General features: G+C 43.2%; 1 protein-coding gene across 4 annotated transcripts in view; it reads left to right on the forward strand.

Annotated features, from left to right (window-relative positions):
* The window catches only part of chd1 (chromodomain helicase DNA binding protein 1), a 73,683-nt gene that overhangs the window by 29,005 nt on the left and 25,375 nt on the right, over window positions 1–19,303 (forward strand). For all 4 annotated transcript variants that reach the window (XM_088391296.1, XM_088391295.1, XM_088391297.1 and 1 more), the window contains 6 exons: window positions 3,455–3,588; window positions 3,693–3,831; window positions 3,953–4,103; window positions 11,907–12,029; window positions 12,106–12,249; window positions 12,334–12,624. In XM_088391296.1, the coding sequence (XP_088247422.1) occupies window positions 3,455–3,588; window positions 3,693–3,831; window positions 3,953–4,103; window positions 11,907–12,029; window positions 12,106–12,249; window positions 12,334–12,624 (982 nt within the window). The remainder of the gene's footprint in view (window positions 1–3,454; window positions 3,589–3,692; window positions 3,832–3,952; window positions 4,104–11,906; window positions 12,030–12,105; window positions 12,250–12,333; window positions 12,625–19,303) is intronic.

Below are 19,303 nucleotides of genomic sequence, written 5' to 3' on the forward strand. Positions count from 1 at the left end.
TTCAATAATGAACACCATGTTCAAACATAAGGGTGTCCATGTGTGCACTTGGCACCAGGACGCCCTAGGCTGCAGTTCGATGATCGACTTTGTAGTCGTGTCATCGGATTTGCGGCCGCATGTTTTGTACACTCGGGTGAAGAGAGGGGCGGAGCTGTCAACTGATCACCACCTGGTGGTGGGTTGGCTCCGATGGTGGGGGAAGATGCCGGTCCGACCTGGCAGACCCAAACGCTCTGTGAGGGTCTGCTGGGAACGTCTGGCAGAATCTCCTGTCAGGAAGAGCTTCAACTCCCACCTCCGGCAGAGCTTTTCCCACGTCCCGGGGGAGGCGGGGGACATTGAGTCTGAGTGGACCATGTTCCGCGCCTCCATTGTTGAGGCGGCCGACCGGAGCTGTGGCCGTAAGGTCGTTGGTGCCTGTCGTGGCGGCAATCCCCGAACCCGCTGGTGGACACCGGCGGTAAGGGATGCCGTCAAGCTGAAGGAGTCCTATCGGGCCGTTTTGGCCTGCGGGACTCCGGAGGCAGCTGACAGGTACCGGATGGCCAAGCGGAACGCGGCTTCGGCGGTTGCTGAGGCAAAAACCCGGGCGTGGGAGGAGTTCGGTGAGGCCATGGAGAATGACTTCCGGACGGCTTCGAGGAAATTCTGGTCCACCATCCGGCGTCTCAGGAGGGGGAAGCAGTGCAACGTCAACACTGTTTACAATGGGGATGGCGTGCTGCTGACCTCGACTCGGGACGTCGTGAGTCGGTGGGGAGAATACTTCGAAGACCTCCTCAATTCCACCTACACGCCTTCCATTGAGGAAGCAGGGCCTGGAGACTCTGAGGCGGATTCTCCAATCTCTGGGGTCGAAGTCACTGAGGTAGTCAAAAAACTCCTCGGTGGCAATCCGAGATCCGCCCGGAGTTCTTAAAGGCTCTGGATGTTGTGGGGCTGTCATGGCTGACACGCCTCTACAACGTTGCGTGGACATCGGGGACAGTGCCTCTGGATTGGCAGACTGGGGTGGTGGTTCCCCTCTTTAAGAAGGGGGACCGGAGGGTGTGTTCCAATTACAGGGGAATCACACTCCTCAGCCTCCCTGGTAAGGTCTATTCAGGGGTGCTGGAGAGGAGGGTCCGTCGGGAGGTCGAACCTCGGATTCAGGAGGAGCAGTGTGGCTTTCGTCGTGGCCGTGGAACAGTGGACCAGCTCTACACCCTCGGCAGGATCCTCGAGGGGTCATAGGAGTTCGCTCAACCAGTCCACGTGTTTTGTGGACTTGGAAAAGGCGTTCGATCGTGTCCCTCGGGAGGTTCTGTGGAGGGTGCTTCGGGAGTACGGGGTGCCGAGCCAACTGATAAGGGCGGTTCGGTCCCTGTATCACCGATGCCAGAGTCTGGTACGCATTTCCGGCAGTAAGACGGATTCGTTCCCAGTGAGGGTTGGGCTCCGCCAAGGCTGCCCTTTGTCACCGATTCTGTTCATAATTTTTATGGACAGAATTTCTAGGCGCAGCCGAGGCGTTAAGGGGGTCCGGTTTGGGGACCTCAGCATCGCGTCTCTGCTTTTTGCAGATGACGTGGTGCTGTTGGCTTCTTCAGGCCGTGATCTCCAGCTCTCGCTGGAACGATTCGCAGCCGAGTGTGAAGCGGTCGGGATGAGGGTCAGCACCTCCAAATCCGAGTCCATGGTCCTCGATCGGAAAAGGGTGGAATGCCCTCTCCGGATCGGGGATGAGATCCTGCCCCAAGTGGAGGAGTTCAAGTATCTTGGAGTCTTGTTCACGAGTGAGGGGAGGATGGAGCGTGAGATCGACAGGCGGATCGGTGCAGCGTCGGCAGTAATGCGGACCCTGTACCGGTCCATTGTGGTGAAGAGAGAGCTGAGCCAAAAGGCAAAGCTCTCAATTTACCGGTCGATTTACGCTCCTACCCTCACCTATGGTCACGAGCTATGGGTCGTGACCGAAAGAACGAGATCTCGGATACAAGCGGCCGAAATGAGTTTTCTCCGCAGGATGTCCGGGCTCTCCCTTAGAGATAGGGTGAGAAGCTCGGTCATCCGGGAGAGACTCGGAGTAGAGTCGCTACTCCTCCACGTTGAGAGGAGCCAGATGAGGTGGCTCGGGCATCTTATCAGGATGCCTCCTGGACGCCTCCCTGGGGAGGTGTTCCGGGCATGTCCCACCGGTAGGAGACCCCGGGGACGACCCAGGACGCGCTGGAGAGACTATGTCTCTCAGCTGGCCTGGGAACGCCTTGGGATCCCCCGGGATGAGCTGGATGAAGTGGGTGGGGAGAGGGAAGTCTGGGAGTCCCTCCTAAAGCTGCTGCCCCCGCGACCCGACCCCGGATAAGCGGAAGAAGATGGATGGATGGATGGATGGATGGATGGATGGATGGATGGATTCTAGTAGAGGGCTGCAAGACTCTTTCAACACCGTGACATCAGTACACCAACATTCATTAATATAGAAACAGAGACTACCTCCCTTTGATATTCCGATGAGCTCGGTGCTGCGGTCTGCATGCATTAGCCAAAACCCAGCTAGCTCCACGGCGTGGTGGGGGGTGTGTCCGTCAAGCCACGTTTCAACAAAGCACAGCGCGGCGGATCTGCTGAAGTCCGTGTTCCTTGGAGTGACGAGCAGCAGTTCGTCCATCTTGTTCGCCAGGGAGTGAACATTTGCCAGATTAATTGATGGTAGGGCAGAACGGAACCCTCTCTGCCTCAGCTTTACGAGGGCACCGGCACGTTTGCCACGTCATCTTCGAGTTGCTAGCTAGTTGCACCACCGCTCCGACTAAAATCTCCGTCAAACAGACTGGATCAAAGAGAACAGGTGACAAAATACCAGGAGAAGACTGTCCGATGTTTAACAGCGCTTCTCTGGTTAAAGTGATCCGGGATGGACAGCAGAGGACACAGAAAACACAAAATAAGACAAAGTAACAGAGAGCGACTCACCGTGGCGGCCTTCCGCGGCGCCATCATGACGTCATATCCGTCATATATTCATCTCTTGATGAATAAATACTACCGTTTGTGCAAATCATGTTGTTTTGTGTGGCTTCCGCCACAGAGACGTAATAAACAGGCGCAATATGTAAACAGCCGTAATATGTTGACCCGATGAACCAATCAGGGGACATTACGTTTTACGTAGATCGGGGTGGTAAACCAATCACTTACACGTAGAGTACGTACCTCAGCCGCCATTGATAAATAAATACTATCATTTGTGCAAAGAAAACAGCATTAGGGCCCTCTAATCACCTTCTAAAATGGCATAGACCCTATGTGTATATTAAATACAAAAGAGACCCCGCAATTGAGTCTGCGCCTTTTAACCCGAAGCGCCTTACGGTGTGGAAAATACGGTACATTTTTTTGGGTGTGGGGGGGACACTAAATACAATCCTGACTTCCGAATGTTTTGTTTTGGAATTTCCAATTGACTCAGGTTGGATGCAATTGCTCGTGATGCCGAACTTGTGGACAAGTCTGAACATGACCTTAAACGCTTGGCAGAAACCGTTCACAACGGCTGTGTGAGAACGTTAAGAGAAAACCCCTGTGGACCAGAAAAAACTTGTGGTAACTAAACAAATCTTTGGGATAAACAAAACTCTTGCCTTTTAGCCATGTCAAATGTATTTGCTTGGGACTACAATAATTGTCTCCACTTTTACTTAAACTAGGAGGCAGAAGAGGGAAGGTGAAAGGCCCCACATTCAGGATCTCTGGTGTTCAAGTCAATGCCAAGCTTGTCATTTCTCATGAGGAAGAGCTAGCTCCACTTCACAAGGCCATCCCTGCAGACCCGGAAGAGAGAAAAAAGTTTGCAAAAACAGTTTGATTTTAAATAATTGTTAAAGTTATCAAAAAATCTTAAATGATAATGCTCAGTTATGGTTTACTCTGCTTTTTATGAGTTGCTGAATCTGACTGTTGTTCATAGGTACATGATTCCATGCCACTCGAAGGCTGCGCATTTTGACCTTGATTGGGGGAAAGAAGACGACTCCAGTCTGCTAATAGGAATCTATGAGTACGGTTATGGCAGTTGGGAGATGATCAAAATGGACCCGGATCTCAATCTCACACACAAAGTAAGTTCGAACACTTATTTCCAACTTTTGTGATTTTCAGAGAATTGCACGAATTGTCCTCTTTTAATTTTTTGATATCACACAATACTATAACAATGCTTCTCAAAGTTTGAAACTTGATTCTCAAGTGATTGGCAAGACTGCTCTGCAGAAAAAAAAGTTTAAGCCTGAGATTTCTATCATTTTAATTGTATATGAAACAACTTAATTTTTGTGTTTGATGACCCACCGTTAAGTGTCACTTAACCAAGTAACCAATACCACTAGTACTTCTGATACATAAAACTTGACTTTTAAACTGTCAGATAATTTTAAGACCTTTGTTTATTTCTGACAAAAGGCAGAACTGCCACTCTGCAATAGATAATTTAAGTTCACAATAAGAAAGATAAAAAAATATGCCTCAAATTAAAAAAATATTGGTACTGTACATACAAGTACAAAAAGTAGGCAACAGGTGAGTATAGCACTCCGTATGATAAATGATTTTGTAGAAGCGCTATGAGGCTTGTGTTGCATTCAACAGGAAAGACAGACCTTTTTGATGGACTGAATAATGACAGCATTCTGTTTTTTCAGTCATTAAAAGCAGGTACATAGACGTATAAAGTATCTGCATAAAATACTGAAATGGAGAAGGTAATTTTACCACCCTAATTGTGTTAGCAAAAAACTAAATACCGTATTTTTCGGACTAAATGTCCCTCCAGAGTACAAGTCGCATCAGCCATAAAATGCACCATAAAGGGGGAAAAACATATATGTCGCACCGGAGTTTAAGTCGCATTTTGGGGGAAATTTATTTGACAAAATTCAACACCAAGAACAGACATGAACCAGCAACAACAGGCTAAACGATACGGTATGCTAACGTGACATAAACACAAACGAGGAGCTGAGAACGGGCCTGACGTAACATTAACAGTGATTCAAATAACTATAACATAAAGAACACGTTTATCAAACCATGTGTGTCACACCAAATCATTAAATCCATCAAATTCTTCATCCTCTGTGTAAATGCCGTGTGTGCGGCGCGCCGCTGACGTCTGACTCATCGTCAGTTGCAGTTCAAATTATTCCACAGGCCCATGTAACTAGATATAAACTATATATCAGATAACAGTAATATAAACAACAATTTTATCGAACCATCCGTGTCACTCCAAATCATTAAATCCATTGGAATCTTCGTCCATTGTGTAAACAGCGGCGCTTCTAACCCCGGAAGTGTGTGCGGTGCGCCGCTGACGTCAGTTGCAGTTCAACTCATTCCACAGGCCCAAATCATCAAAATCTTTGTTCTCTGTGTCACATAAAAAAAACAAACAAAAAAAAACAGCTGTTGTCTCTGGAACTCCATGCACCGCTGACGTCAGCCTTGTCGTCAGTTGCGGCTCCAATTATTCCACAGATGTACGTATATATTAGTCACTCTCCGTATGCCGCCGATTGCGGCTGGGACTCACCGTATGTTGCCGATTGCGGCGGGGGCTCCCCGAATGCCGCCGATTGCAGCTGGGACTCCACATATGCCATCAATTGCGGCTGGGACTCCCCGTATGCTGCCGATTGCGGCGCGGACTCCCCGAATGCCGCCGATTGCGATTGCGGCTGGGACTCCCCGTATGCCGCCGATTGTAGCAGGGACTCCCCATATGCTGCCGATTGCGGTGCGGACTCCCGAATGCCGGCGATTGCGGCGCGGACTCTCTGTATGCCGCAGATAGTGGCTGGGACTCCCGGGGAATACAATATAGTGATATACTATATAACTACAAACCGGATTCGGTTGAAGTTGGGAAATTGTGTAAAATGTAAATAAAAAAAAATACAATGATTTGAAAATCCTTCTCAACCCATATTCAATTGAATACACGACAAAGACAACATATTTAATGTTCAAACTGATATACTTAATTGTTTTTTGCCAAATAATAATTAACTTAGAATTTCATGGCTGCAACGCGTCCAGTAGAAGTTGGGAAAGGTGGCAAAAAATACTGAGAAAGCTGAGAAAAGCTCATCAAACACTTATGTGGAACATCCCACACTGGTCAGGCTAATTGGGAACAGGTGGGTACCATGATTGGGTATAAAAGGAGCCTCCCCAAACATGCTCAGTCATTTACAAGCAAGTCCACAACTGCGTGAGAAAATAGTTGAACAGTTTAAGAACAACATTTCTCAAAGCAAAATTGCAAGGAATTTAGGGATTTCAACATCTACGGTCGATAATATCATCAAAAGTTTCAGAGAATCTGGTGAAATCACTGCACGTAAGCGCCACGGCCAGAAACCAAGACTGAATGACCGTGACCTTCGATCCCTCAGACGGCACTGCCTTAAAAAAACGACATGAGTGTGTAAAGGATATCACCAAATGGGCTCAGGAAAACTTCAGAAAACCACTGTCAGTAAATACAGTTCGTCACTACATCAGTAAGTGTGGGTTAAAACTGTACCATGCAAAGCAAAAGCCGTTTATGAACATCTAGAAACGCTGCCGGGTTCTCTGGGCCCGAGCTCATGTAAAATGGACTGATGCACAATGGAAAAGTGTTTTGTGGTCTGATGAGTCCACTTTTCAAATTGTTTTTGGAAACACTGGACGTTGTGTCCTCCGGAGCAAAGAGGACGTAGACCATCCGGACTGTTATGAACGCAAAGTTCAAAAGCCAGCATCTGTGATGGTATGGGGGTACATTAGTTTCCATGGCATGGGTGACTTACATTTCTGTGAAGGCAACATAAATGCTTAAAAGTACATTCAGATTTTGGAGCAACATATGCTGCCATCCAAGCGACGTCTTTTTCATGGACGCCGCTGCTTATTTCAGCAAGATATAGCCAAGCCACATTCTGCACGTGTTACAACAGCGTGGCTTTGAAGTAAAAGAGTCCAGGTTCTCCCGTGGCCCGCTTGCAGTCCAGACCTGTCTCCCATTGAAAATATGTGGCGCATTATGAAGAGTAAAATACGACAGGGAAGACTCGGACTGTTGAACAACTGAAGCGGTTCATCAAGGAAGAATGATAAAGAATTCCACATGAGAAGCTGAGAGAATTAGTCGCCTCTCTTCCAAAACGTTTGAGTGTTATTAAAAGGAAAGGTGATGTAACGAAGTGGTAAACATGCCCTTTCCCAACTTCTACTGCACGTGTTGCAGCCATGAAATTCTAAGTTAATTATTATTTGAAAAATAAAATAAAGTTTATGAGTTTGAGCATTAAATATCAAAGTCATAGTCTGCTTTATTGTCAATTTCTTCACATGCCAAGACACACAGAGATCGAAATTACGTTCCCACTATCCCACGGTGACAAGACAGTTCACAATGTACATACAAGTAAACAACACAAGAAAAATAAAACAAGAAGGCACAATCAATAAATAAATAAGAGTGATGAATAAATAATAAATAAACAAATAACACAATAAATAAGTACAGCACGCTACGCAGAAGGGGGAAGAGAGTTCAGGATCCTAACAGCCTGGAGAATGAAGCTGTTGGTGAGTCTGGCGATGCGGGAGCGCAGGCTCCTGTACCTCTTCCCAGAGGGCAGAAGATCAAACAAAGAGTGAGCGGGGTGACTCACATCACTCACAATCGTGGCCGCCTTGCGGCGAGATGGGAGGCGTAAATGCCCTTCAGGGAGGGGAGTGAAGCACCCATAATTTTACCAGCCGTGTTCACTTTGCGCTGCAGGGCCTTCATGTTGTATTCAGTGCAGCTACCACCCCAGACAGCGATACAACTGGAGAGGACGCTCTGAATGGTGCCACGGTAGAATGTAGTCATGACGGCCGGAGGAGCACTTGCTCGCCTGAGTTTCCGCAGGAAGTACAGGCGGCGCTGAGCTTTCTTCGCCAGTGACGCGGTGTTGACGGACCAGGGGAGGTCCTCACTGATGTGTACCCCCAGGAATTTGGTGCTGCTCACCCTCTCCACCACAGCACCGTCGATGGTCAGCGGCAGGTGTTGGGTGTGACCCTTCCGGAAGTCAACAATTTCCTTGGTCTTGTTGACGTTCAGCAGGAGGTTGTTGTCCCTGCACCACGCGGTCAGAAGGTCAACCTCCAACCTGTACTGAGTCTCGTCGCCCTTGGTTATGAGACCCACCAGAGTCGTGTCGTCAGCAAACTTCACTATGCGGTTGTCGCTGTAGGACGCAGTGCAGTCATGCGTCAGCAGGGTGAAGAGCAGCGGACTGAGCACACAGCCTTGGGGGGCCCCCGTGCTCAGGTTTTGTCGCCAACACGTACCACCTGACGCCTCTGACAGAGGAAGTCCAGTAGCCAGTTGCAGAGGTAGGTACTGAGACCCAGCTTGTCGAGTTTGCAGATGAGTTTTTGTGGCACAATGGTGTTGAAGGCAGAAATGAAGTCCACAAACAGCAATCTCACATCCCTACTCTCCAGGTGGGAGAGGGCCGAGTGGAGGGCAGAGCAGATGGGATCCTCAGAGGACCGTTTGGCCCGGTACGCAAACTGGAAGGGGTCTAAGGTGGGGGGGGAGAATGGATCTGATGTGCTCCATGACAAGCCGCTCAAAGCACTTCATGATAATGGGCGTCAGTGCCACGGTTCAGTAGTCATTAAATATAATTAAATATGTTGTCTTTGTAGTGTATTCAATTGAATATAGGTTGAAAAGGATTTTCAAATCATTGTATTTTGTTTTTATTTACATTTTACACAATTTCCCAACTTCAACCGAATTCGTTTTGTATACTGTTGCGTTACCAAAGTACCAGGCAAGACGTGGGTTTGATAACCGGCTCTTTATTTCACAAAACAAGAACTCAACATATGAGCCAACACAGCAAGCGATGATGAGAGGTATGTCATAGATGCAGTAGCAATGATCAGATGGATGGAGAGGAAATTCAGAACAGAAAAACACTATCAGCTATGCGTAAATTGAGTTTATACTATTTATAATAATAAAAATGAATTTAGCTAGCAACACACTAATATTGCATTCGAAGCATTTAAAACCTTACAAGCATACATATCCGTAGAGTCCATCTGAATGGGCTTTTGAGAGTTATGCCATGGATGCAGGCCACTTAGAAACATGCTCTGTCAGCTGTGCATGCCATTTACTTTCTGATAGTAGTCGTTCCACAAGAGGGCGCCAGGGACTGGTATATGCAACCTAAGGTGGTATATCGCCCATCTCTACTTCATGATGAATGACCGATTTGGTTCTATTTTTTTAATTTTTTTTTTCAAGGGAATCATTTTTAGATAATCACATTTCTAATTTAAATTAAAATGGAAAGTGTATTGTATTTTGTCTAGAAACATGACGAGATGAGAGTTTGGGGTATAGGGACGTAAGGTCACAACTACAATTGTTTTTCTAAAAGACAGCATTTGAGTAACTCTAGTTTGTTAAAAATGGATCAGTCGGAAGTAGTGTCAGTGTCCAAAGTAATTTTTGCCGATCAAACTGCCTTTGAAACGCTGTCCGGCTGTGGGTCCCAGTCTATATCAAAAAGTTGCTGTTAGCCATTAGTCACTAATGTTGGCAACTGGGTACTTGATTTTGCTGGACAACGACAGTATGATTAGCTCGTGATTTTTTTAAGCGTCCTTCATTAGCAATTGAATTGAAAAAGAAAAATACTAATTCTTTCGGGGTTCACGTTATGTAGTTATTAGTGGCAAGTTGTAATGACAGAACTTGGCTCTGAGCTGCGGTTTTCATCAAAATAAAGATTTCAAACAGTGCAATCACGTCATTGTCAAAGTTGTTTTTTTTTTTTGTTCTGTTGTATCAGTGTTCTCACACAAACAGTCGCCCTTCTCTTCCACAAAGGAGCGGTATGCAATTCGTGACACCAATCATCTCAGAGCTGCTGCTCATAAGCTAGGGGCAATAACACACGCTACGAGGAGTAGCAACACCGATAGAGAAATCACAAGAAGCCCATATTAATTGCTAAGATTATTTTGTGTTGCGAAATACCCAAAAAAAATGCTTCGGTGTCCAGTACACTTTTCATGGCAGCCTGGCTGGAACTGAAATTGGAGGTTGAACATCATCACAGAATTTCTTGTGTCTTGTGTTGGTTTCATTGTTTTTATTAGTTACACTACCGTTCAAAAGTTTGGGGTCACCCAAACAATTTTGTGTTTTCCATGACAACTCACACTTATTCACCACCAAACGTTGTGAAATGAATAGAAAATAGAGTCAAGACATTGACAAGGTTAGAAATAATGATTTGTATTTGAAATAAGATTTTTTTTACATCAAACTTTGCTTTCGTCAAAGAATCCTCCATTTGCAGCAATTACGGCATTGCAGACCTTTGGCATTCTAGCTGTTAATTTGTTGAGGTAATCTGGAGAAATTGCACCCCACGCTTCCAGAAGCAGCTCCCACAAATTGGATTGGTTGGATGGGCACTTCTTGCGTACCATACGGTCAAGCTGCTCCCACAACAGCTCAATGGGGTTCAGAACTGGTGACTGCGCTGGCCACTCCATTACCGATAGAATACCAGCTGCCTGCTTCTGCTCTAAATAGTTCTCGCACAATTTGGAGGTGTGTTTGGGTCATTTTCCTGTTGTAGGATGAAATTGGCTCCAATCAAGCGCTGTCCACTCGGTATGGCATGGCGTTGCAAAATGGAGTGATAGCCTTCCTTATTCAGAATCCCTTTTACCCTGTACAAATCTCCCACCTTACCAGCACCAAAGCAACCCCAGACCATCACATTACCTCCTCCATGCTTAACAGATGGCGTCAGGCATTCTTCCAGCATCTTTTCATTTGTTCTGCGTCTCACAAACGTTCTTCTTTGTGATCCAAACACCTCAAACTTGGATTCATCCATCCACAACACTTTTTTCCAGTCTTCCTCTGTCCAACGTCTGTGTTCTTTTGCCCATCTTAATCTTTTTCTTTTGTTGGCCAGTCTCAGATATGGCTTTTTCTTTGCCACTCTGCCCTGAAGCCCAGAATCCCGCAGCCGCCTCTTCACTGTAGATGTTGACACTGGTGTTTTGCGGGTACTATTTAATGAAGATGCCAGTTGGGGACCTGTGAGGTGTCTGTTTCTCAAACTAGAGACTCTAATGTACTTATCTTCATGCTCAGTTGTGCAACGCGGCCTCCCACTTCTTTTTCGACTCTGGTTAGAGCCTGTTTGTGCTGTCCTCTGAAGGGAGTAGTACACACCGTTGTAGGAAATCTTCAATTTCTTAGCAATTTTTCGCATGGAATAGCCTTCATTTCTAAGAACAAGAATAGACTGTCGAGTTTCAGATGAAAGTTCTCTTTTTCTGGCCATTTTGAGCATTTAATTGACCCCACAAATGTGATGTTCCAGAAACTCAATCTGCTCACAGGAAGGTCAGTTTTGTAGCTTCTGTAACGAAACTGTACATCTGAAACTGTTTTCAGATGTGTGAACATGATTGGACAAGGGTTTTCTAATCATCAATTAGCCTTCTGAGCCAATGAGCAAACACATTGTACCATTAGAACACTGGAGTGATAGTTGCTGGAAATGGGCCTCTATACACCTATGTAGATATTGCACCAAAAACCAGACATTTGCAGCTAGAATAGTCATTTACCACATTAGCAATGTATAGAGAGTATTTCTTTAAAGTTAAGACTAGTTTAAAATTATCTTCATTGAAAAGTACAGTGCTTTTCCTTCAAAAATAAGGAAATTTCAATGTGACCCCAAACTTTTGAACGGTAGTGTATGTCAATTTTTCACAGTTGCCAAAAACGTCATATTCTCTCCAAACAAATTATGTCAAATTGTCTGTTACAGCTTCTACCAGATGACCCTGATAAGAAGCCCCAAGCAAAACAGCTCCAGACCAGAGCAGACTACCTCATCAAGTTACTGAGCAAGGACCTTGCCAAAAAAGAAGCTCAGAAACAAGCAGGGACAGTATGTCTGACATTTACATTTTGTTTTCAGTCAATTATTTGTCATTTAATGAAATACGCATTGCATTTATTTGTAGGTCAATTCTCGAAAGAGAAAGCCAAGAAGCAAAAAGAGAGAAACTGTGAAACCATCACAGATAGATGAGATGATTAAGAGTGCATCATCAGATCCTCCATCGGATAAAAGATCGGATGATGAGGATGAAATAGATGAGGAAAAGGTACATTAAAATTCCTGTTGTGTTTGCCTCATTGCTGTGCCTCGTCGAAGTGTTTGCGCTCATGTGAGACATTAACTGTTTCAGGATGAGATGCCCGAGAAGGCTTTAAGCAGACGAACCAGATCAGACAGAGAGACAGTGAAGGAAGAAAATCAGGAAGAGGAAGATGATGATGAGCAAGAGGAAGAGGAGGAGACTCAACAGGACAATGGCTCTTCATCTGGTGAGAGGGAGTATAAAGAGGAAATAAAGAAAGAATACAAAAAGGAGAAAAAGGAAGACAGTTGGGACAGTAAAGACAACAAGGAGCCTAAAGAGAGAAAAGAAGTCAAACCTTTGGATTCAGTCCATAAACAAGAGGACAGCATGGAAAAGGTAAATCCACTTAAATATTGTTATTATTGTGTGAAGGCGATGGCCTTCACACATATGTTATTCTACACCATTCTCGATTATTGTGTGAAGGCGATGGCCTTCACACATATGTTATTCTACACCAGGGGTCACCAACCTTTCTTAAACCGAGAGCTACTTCCTGGGTACTGATTAAGGCAAAAGGGCTACCAGTTTGACATACACTTCTGAAATAGCCAATTTTCTCAATTCGGCTTTCACTGTGTTATTATTGTCATTTGCAGTTAACATGTAAGTGTGATTTTAACAAGAATAGCAGAAATACAGTCAAACCTTGGTTTTTGACCACAATCCGTTTCAGAAGGCGGTTCGAGAAGCGAATCGGTCGAATTCCGAATCTATTTTTCCCATTACAAATAATGGAAACATTTTTAATCCGTTTCAAGACAAAAAACCCGCGTCTTTTTTAAGCATTTTTTCATTTGCGCATATTTGTCTGATCGCTCAAATGCAGCGCACCGCCGAACGCGCAACCGTAGCGCGTCGCCCACCGCGCAACTGCACCGCGACGATCGCATTATTGTGACAGAGCCGTCGCTGAAATTTAGAAAATATTTTTAAAGTCCTGATGTACGTAGTTTCCAAAATTGAAGTGGACCTAAGTGCGCAGGGAGCTTAATTTTGTCCGATCGCGCAGCTGCAGCGCACCACCGAACGCGCAACAGCAGCGCATCGCCGACCGCGCAACTGCACCGCGCTGGTCGCATTATTGTGACAGAGCCGTGGCTAGAATTTAGAAAATATTTTTAAAGTCCTGATGTACTTTCCAAAATTTAAGTGGACCTCAGTGCGCAGGGAGCTTAATTTGGTCCGATCGCGCAACCACAGCGCGCCGGGTGCTCACTGTCGCATTGCTTTAAGAGCGTCTTTGTGTTTTAGGATGGCTTTACTGCTCTCACTTGCTTTCTTTGGAGGCATGATTAGGGGTTAATACAATTCTAAAAGTAACGAAAATACAATAACAACGGAGTCAGTCGGCATCCGGGCGGCGCGGTCGGGTTTTCTCGGTTCCTCCCGGCTCATCTCGCGAGGTTCGACCTCCGAATTTTGTTGGACAACCGAAGCCAAAAAATCTCGAATTTTTTTGTTCGAATTCCGATTTGTTCAAGAACCAGGACATTCGAAAACTGAGGTTCGACTGTAAAATAAATAGATGCAGCTCACTGACAAGTGCCGCTATTTGAGCTAATTTTGGAATAGTCCTGCGGGCGACTCATGCGGTCCTCACGGGCGACCTGGTGCCCGCGGGCACCGTGTTGGTGACCCCTGTTCTACACCATTCTCTATTATTGTGTGAAGGCAATGGCCTTCACACATATGTTATTCTACACCATTCTCTATTATTATTATTGTGTGAAGGCGATGGCCTTCACACATATGTTATTCTACACCATTCTCTATTATTATTATTGTGTGAAGGCGATGGCCTTCACACATATGTTATTCTACACCATTCTCTATTATTGTGTGAAGGCGATGGCCTTCACACATATGTTATTCTACACCATTCTCTATTATTGTGTGAAGGCGATGGCCTTCACACATTTGTTATTCTACACCATTCTCTATTATTGTGTGAAGGCGATGGCCTTCACACATATGTTATTCTACACCATTCTCTATTATTGTGTGAAGGCGATGGCCTTCACACATATGTTATTCTACACCATTCTCTATTATTATTATTCTTCTATTTTATTCCCGCCACTTTTTTGTCCCGCTTCTTCTTCCACACAATTCATCCGATTCACTCCGTTCCACTTTTGACGTATTCCAAATATTCACGAGATGAGCGCTTCCATTTTTCTCGTTCCGAAAATTTTCCGATTTCGCAAAATTCGCGAATTTACGACAAATTTTTCCCCATTCATTCTCAATGGCAGATTCGACATTTCACATTTACGTCATTCCCCTTTTAAATTCACCTCATTCAGCACATTCAAACCACATTCGGAATGATTCTCGACATTCCCAAAATTCCCAAATTCAAAAATTTCACGTTTTCACGTTAAAAATTTCGACAAAATTTCACAAATTTCCGTTTTCACCTCTAATTTGTACAATTTTTGACCGATTTCAACCCATTCCAACTTTCAACTGTTCATCTTTTTCCTACCTATTCCACACCTTCCCACTTACAAAAATTTCCAAATTTTTTATTTTGAAATTCACACCAAATTCTACAAAATTTCGTTTTTCTACTCTAATTTCTACATTTTTCAACCGATTCAACCCATTCCAACTTTATTCACTTTGATTACCTCATCCTTACCGTATTCACCCCCTTCACCCCCACTTCCACTATGCTTACACAATTCAACCCTTGACCCCCACTTCCTGTGTGGCGGCCATCTTGGATTGACCCTGAAGTGCTCCCAATGAACCTAGAATGAACCGGAAGTGCCCCAAATCGAACCGGAAGTGACCTTAGGTAAACAGGAAGTGACCTCAGGTAAACCGGAAGTGACCCCAAATCAAACCGGAAGTGACCTTTTTAAACCGGAAGTGACCTTTTTAAACCGGAAGTGACCCCAAATAAACCGGAAGTGACCTCAGCTAGACCGGAAGTGCCTCTAATCAAACCGGAAGTGACCCAAATAGACCGGAAGTGACCCAAATCAAACCGGAAGTGACCCCAAATGAACCGGAAGTGACCTCAAGTAAACTGGAAGTGAGCCCAAATCAAACCGGAAGTGACCTTTTTAAACCGGAAGTGACCTTTTTAAACTGGAAGTGACCCCAAATAAACCGGAAGTGACCTCAGCTAGACCGGAAGTGCCTCTTATCAAACCGGAAGTGACCCAAATAGACCGGAAGTGACCCAAATCAAACCGGAAGTGACCTTATTTCAACATTAACTGCCCTAAATAGCTACATTAGGCGCTAACTTTTGCATTTATTGTCCGATTGAACCCGTTTCAACATTTTAACCCCAAAAGTGAACCTCCTGAAGCCGTTTTTTATCGTTTTGTTCCAAATTTCAAAAAATTTTGGCGCAATTGTTTTTTCTTTTAATTCCCACTCATTCTCTATGGGGATTCAAGATTTGCTCTAACTTCTACATTATTTAACCGTTTCAACCCGTTCCAACTTTCAACTGTTCATCTTTTGCCTACCTATTCCACAATCTCCCACTTACCAAAAATTCCAAACTTTCAAATTTGAAATTCAACCAAATTCACCAAAATTTTGTATTACACTTCCATTTTCCACATTTCTCAAGAAATTCAACTAATTTCAACATCATTCGGCATCATTCCCCAAGAAGTGATTCAAAGTATTCGCCTTCACACGCAATTTCTCCAGAAATTGCATTTTCTAGTTGTGTGAAGGCGATGGCCTTCACACATATGTTATTCTACACCATTCTCTATTATTATTATTATTATTATTATTATTCTTCTATTTTATTCCCGCCACTTTTTTGTCCCGCTTCTTCTTCCACATAATTCATCCGATTCACTCCGTTCCACTTTTGACGTATTCCAAATATTCACGAGATGGGCGCTTCCATTTTTCTCGTTCCGAAAATTTTCCGATTTCGCAAAATTCGCGAATTTACGACAAATTTTTCCCCATTCATTCTCAATGGCAGATTCGACATTTCACATTTACGTCATTCCCCTTTTAAATTCACCTCATTCAGCACATTCAAGCCACATTCGGAATGATTCTCGACATTCCCAAAATTCCCAAATTCAAAAATTTCACGTTTTCACGTTAAAAATTCCGACAAAATTTCACGAAATTTCGTTTTTCACCTCTAATTTCTACATTTTTCGACCGATTCAACCCATTCCAACTTCCAACTGTTCATCTTTTGCCTACCTATTCCACAACTTCCCACTTACAAAAAAATTCCAAATTTTCAAATTTGAAATTCAACCAAATTCTTCGTAATTTCGTTTTTCTACTCTAATTTCTACATTTTTCAACCGATTCAACCCATTCCAACTTTCAACTGTTCATCTTTTGCCTGCCTATTCCACAACTTCTCACATACCCAATATTCAAAATTTTCAAATTTGAAATTCAACCAAATTCTACATAATTTTTTTTTACTCTAACTTCTACGTTTTTCAACCAATTCAACCCATTCCAACTTTCAACTGTTCATCTTTTGCCTGCCTATTCCACAGCTTCTCACCTACCAAAAACTCCAAATTTTTAAATTTGAAATTCAACCAAATTCTCCAAAATTTCGTTTTTCTACTCTAACTTCGACATTTTTCAACCGATTACACTCATTCCAACTTTCAACTGTTCATCTTTTGCCAACCTATTCCACAACTTCCCATTTGCCAAAAATTCCAAATTTGAAATTCAACCAAATTTTTCTAAATTTTGTTTTTCTACTCTAATTTCTACATTTTTCAACCGATTCTACCCATTCCAACTTTCAACTGTTCATCTTTTGCCTCCCTATTCCAAAACGTCCCACTTACCAAAAATTCCAAATTTGGAATTCAACCAAATTCTCCAAAATTTCATTTTTCTACTCTAATTTCTACATTTTTCAACCAATTCTACCCATTCCAACTTTCAACTGTTCATCTTTTGCCTACCACAACTTCCCACTGATCAAAAATTCCAAATTTGAAATTCAACCAAATTCTCCAAATTTTCGTTTTTCTACTCTAATTTCTACATTTTTCAACTTATTCAACTCATTCCAACTTTCAACTGTTCATCTTTTGCCAACCTATTCCACAACTTCCCATTTGCCAAAAATTCCAAATTTGAAATTCAACCAAATTTTTCTAAATTTCGTTTTTCTACTCTAATTTCTACATTTTTCAACCGATTCTACCCATTCCAACTTTCAACTGTTCATCTTTTTTCTACCTATTCCACAACTTTCCTCTTACCAAAAATGTCAAACTTTCAAATTTGAAATTCAACCAAATTCTCCAAAATTTAGTATTACACTTCTATTTTCCACATTTCTCAAGAAATTCAACTCATTTCAACATCATTCGGCATCATTCCCCAAGAAGTCATTCAAAGTATTCGCCTTCACACGCAATTTCTCCCGAAATTGCATTTTCTAGTTATTATTATTCTTCTATTTTATTCCCGCCACTTTTTTGTCCCGCTTCTTCTTCCACATAATTCATCCGATTCACTCCGTTCCACTTTTGACGTATTCCAAATATTCACGAGATGAGCGCTTCCATTTTTCTTGTTCCGAAAATTTTCCGATTTCGCAAAATTCGCGAATTTACGACAAATTTTTCCCCATTCATTCTCAATGGCAGATTCGACATTTCACATTTACGTCATTCCCCTTTTAAATTCACCTCATTCAGCACATTCAAACCACATTCGGAATGATTCTCGACATTCCCAAAATTCCCAAATTCAAAAATTTCACGTTTTCTCGTTAAAAATTCCGACAAAATTTCACGAAATTTCGTTTTTCACCTCTAATTTCTACATTTTTCGACCGATTCAACCCGTTCCAACTTCCAACTGTTCATCTTTTGCCTACCTATTCCACAACTTCCCACTTACAAAAAAATTCCAAATTTTCAAATTTGAAATTAAACCAAATTCTTCGTAATTTCGTTTTTCTACTCTAATTTCTACATTTTTCAACCGATTCAACCCATTCCAACTTTCAACTGTTCATCTTTTGCCTGCCTATTCCACAACTTCTCACATACCAAAAATTCCAAACTTTCAAATTTGAAATTCAACCAAATTCTCCAAAATTTCGTTTTTCTACTCTAACTTCTACGTTTTTCAACCGATTCAACCCATTCCAACTTTCAACTGTTCATCTTTTGCCTACCTATTCCACACCTTCCCACTTACCAAAATTTCCAAATTTTCAATTTTGAAATTCAACCAAATTCTACAAAATTTGGTTTTTCTACTCTAATTTCTACATTTTTCAACCGATTCAACCCATTCCAACTTTATTCACTTTGGTCACCTCATCCTTACCATATTCACCCCCTTCACCCCCACTTCCACTATGCTTACACAATTCAACCCTTGACCCCCACTTCCAGTGTGGCGGCCATCTTGGATTGACCCTGAAGTGCTCCCAATGAACCTAGAATGAACCGGAAGTGCCCCAAATCGAACCAGAAGTGACCTTAGGTAAACAGGAAGTGACCTCAGGTAAACCGGAAGTGACCCCAAATCAAACCGGAAGTGACCTTTTTAAACCGGAAGTGACCTTTTTAAACCGGAAGTGACCCCAAATAAACCGGAAGTGACCTCAGCTAGACCGGAAGTGCCTCTTATCAAACCGGAAGTGACCCAAATAGACCGGAAGTGACCCAAATCAAACCGGAAGTGACCTTATTTCAACATTAACTGCCCTAAATAGCTACATTAGGCGCTAACTTTTGCATTTATTGTCCGATTGAACCCGTTTCAACATTTTAACCCCAAAAGTGAACCTCCTGAAGCCGTTTTTTATCGTTTTGTTCCAAATTTCAAAAAATTTTGGCGCAATTGTTTTTTCTTTTAATTCCCACTCATTCTCTATGGGGATTCAAGATTTGCTCTAACTTCTACATTATTTAACCGTTTCAACCCGTTCCAACTTTCAACTGTTCATCTTTTGCCTACCTATTCCACAATCTCCCACTTACCAAAAATTCCAAACTTTCAAATTTGAAATTCA

The sequence above is a fragment of the Syngnathus floridae genome, chromosome 12 (assembly GCF_059516105.1).
Source record: "Syngnathus floridae isolate MCC-2025c chromosome 12, RoL_Sflo_1.0, whole genome shotgun sequence".
Lineage (NCBI taxonomy): Eukaryota > Metazoa > Chordata > Actinopteri > Syngnathiformes > Syngnathidae > Syngnathus > Syngnathus floridae.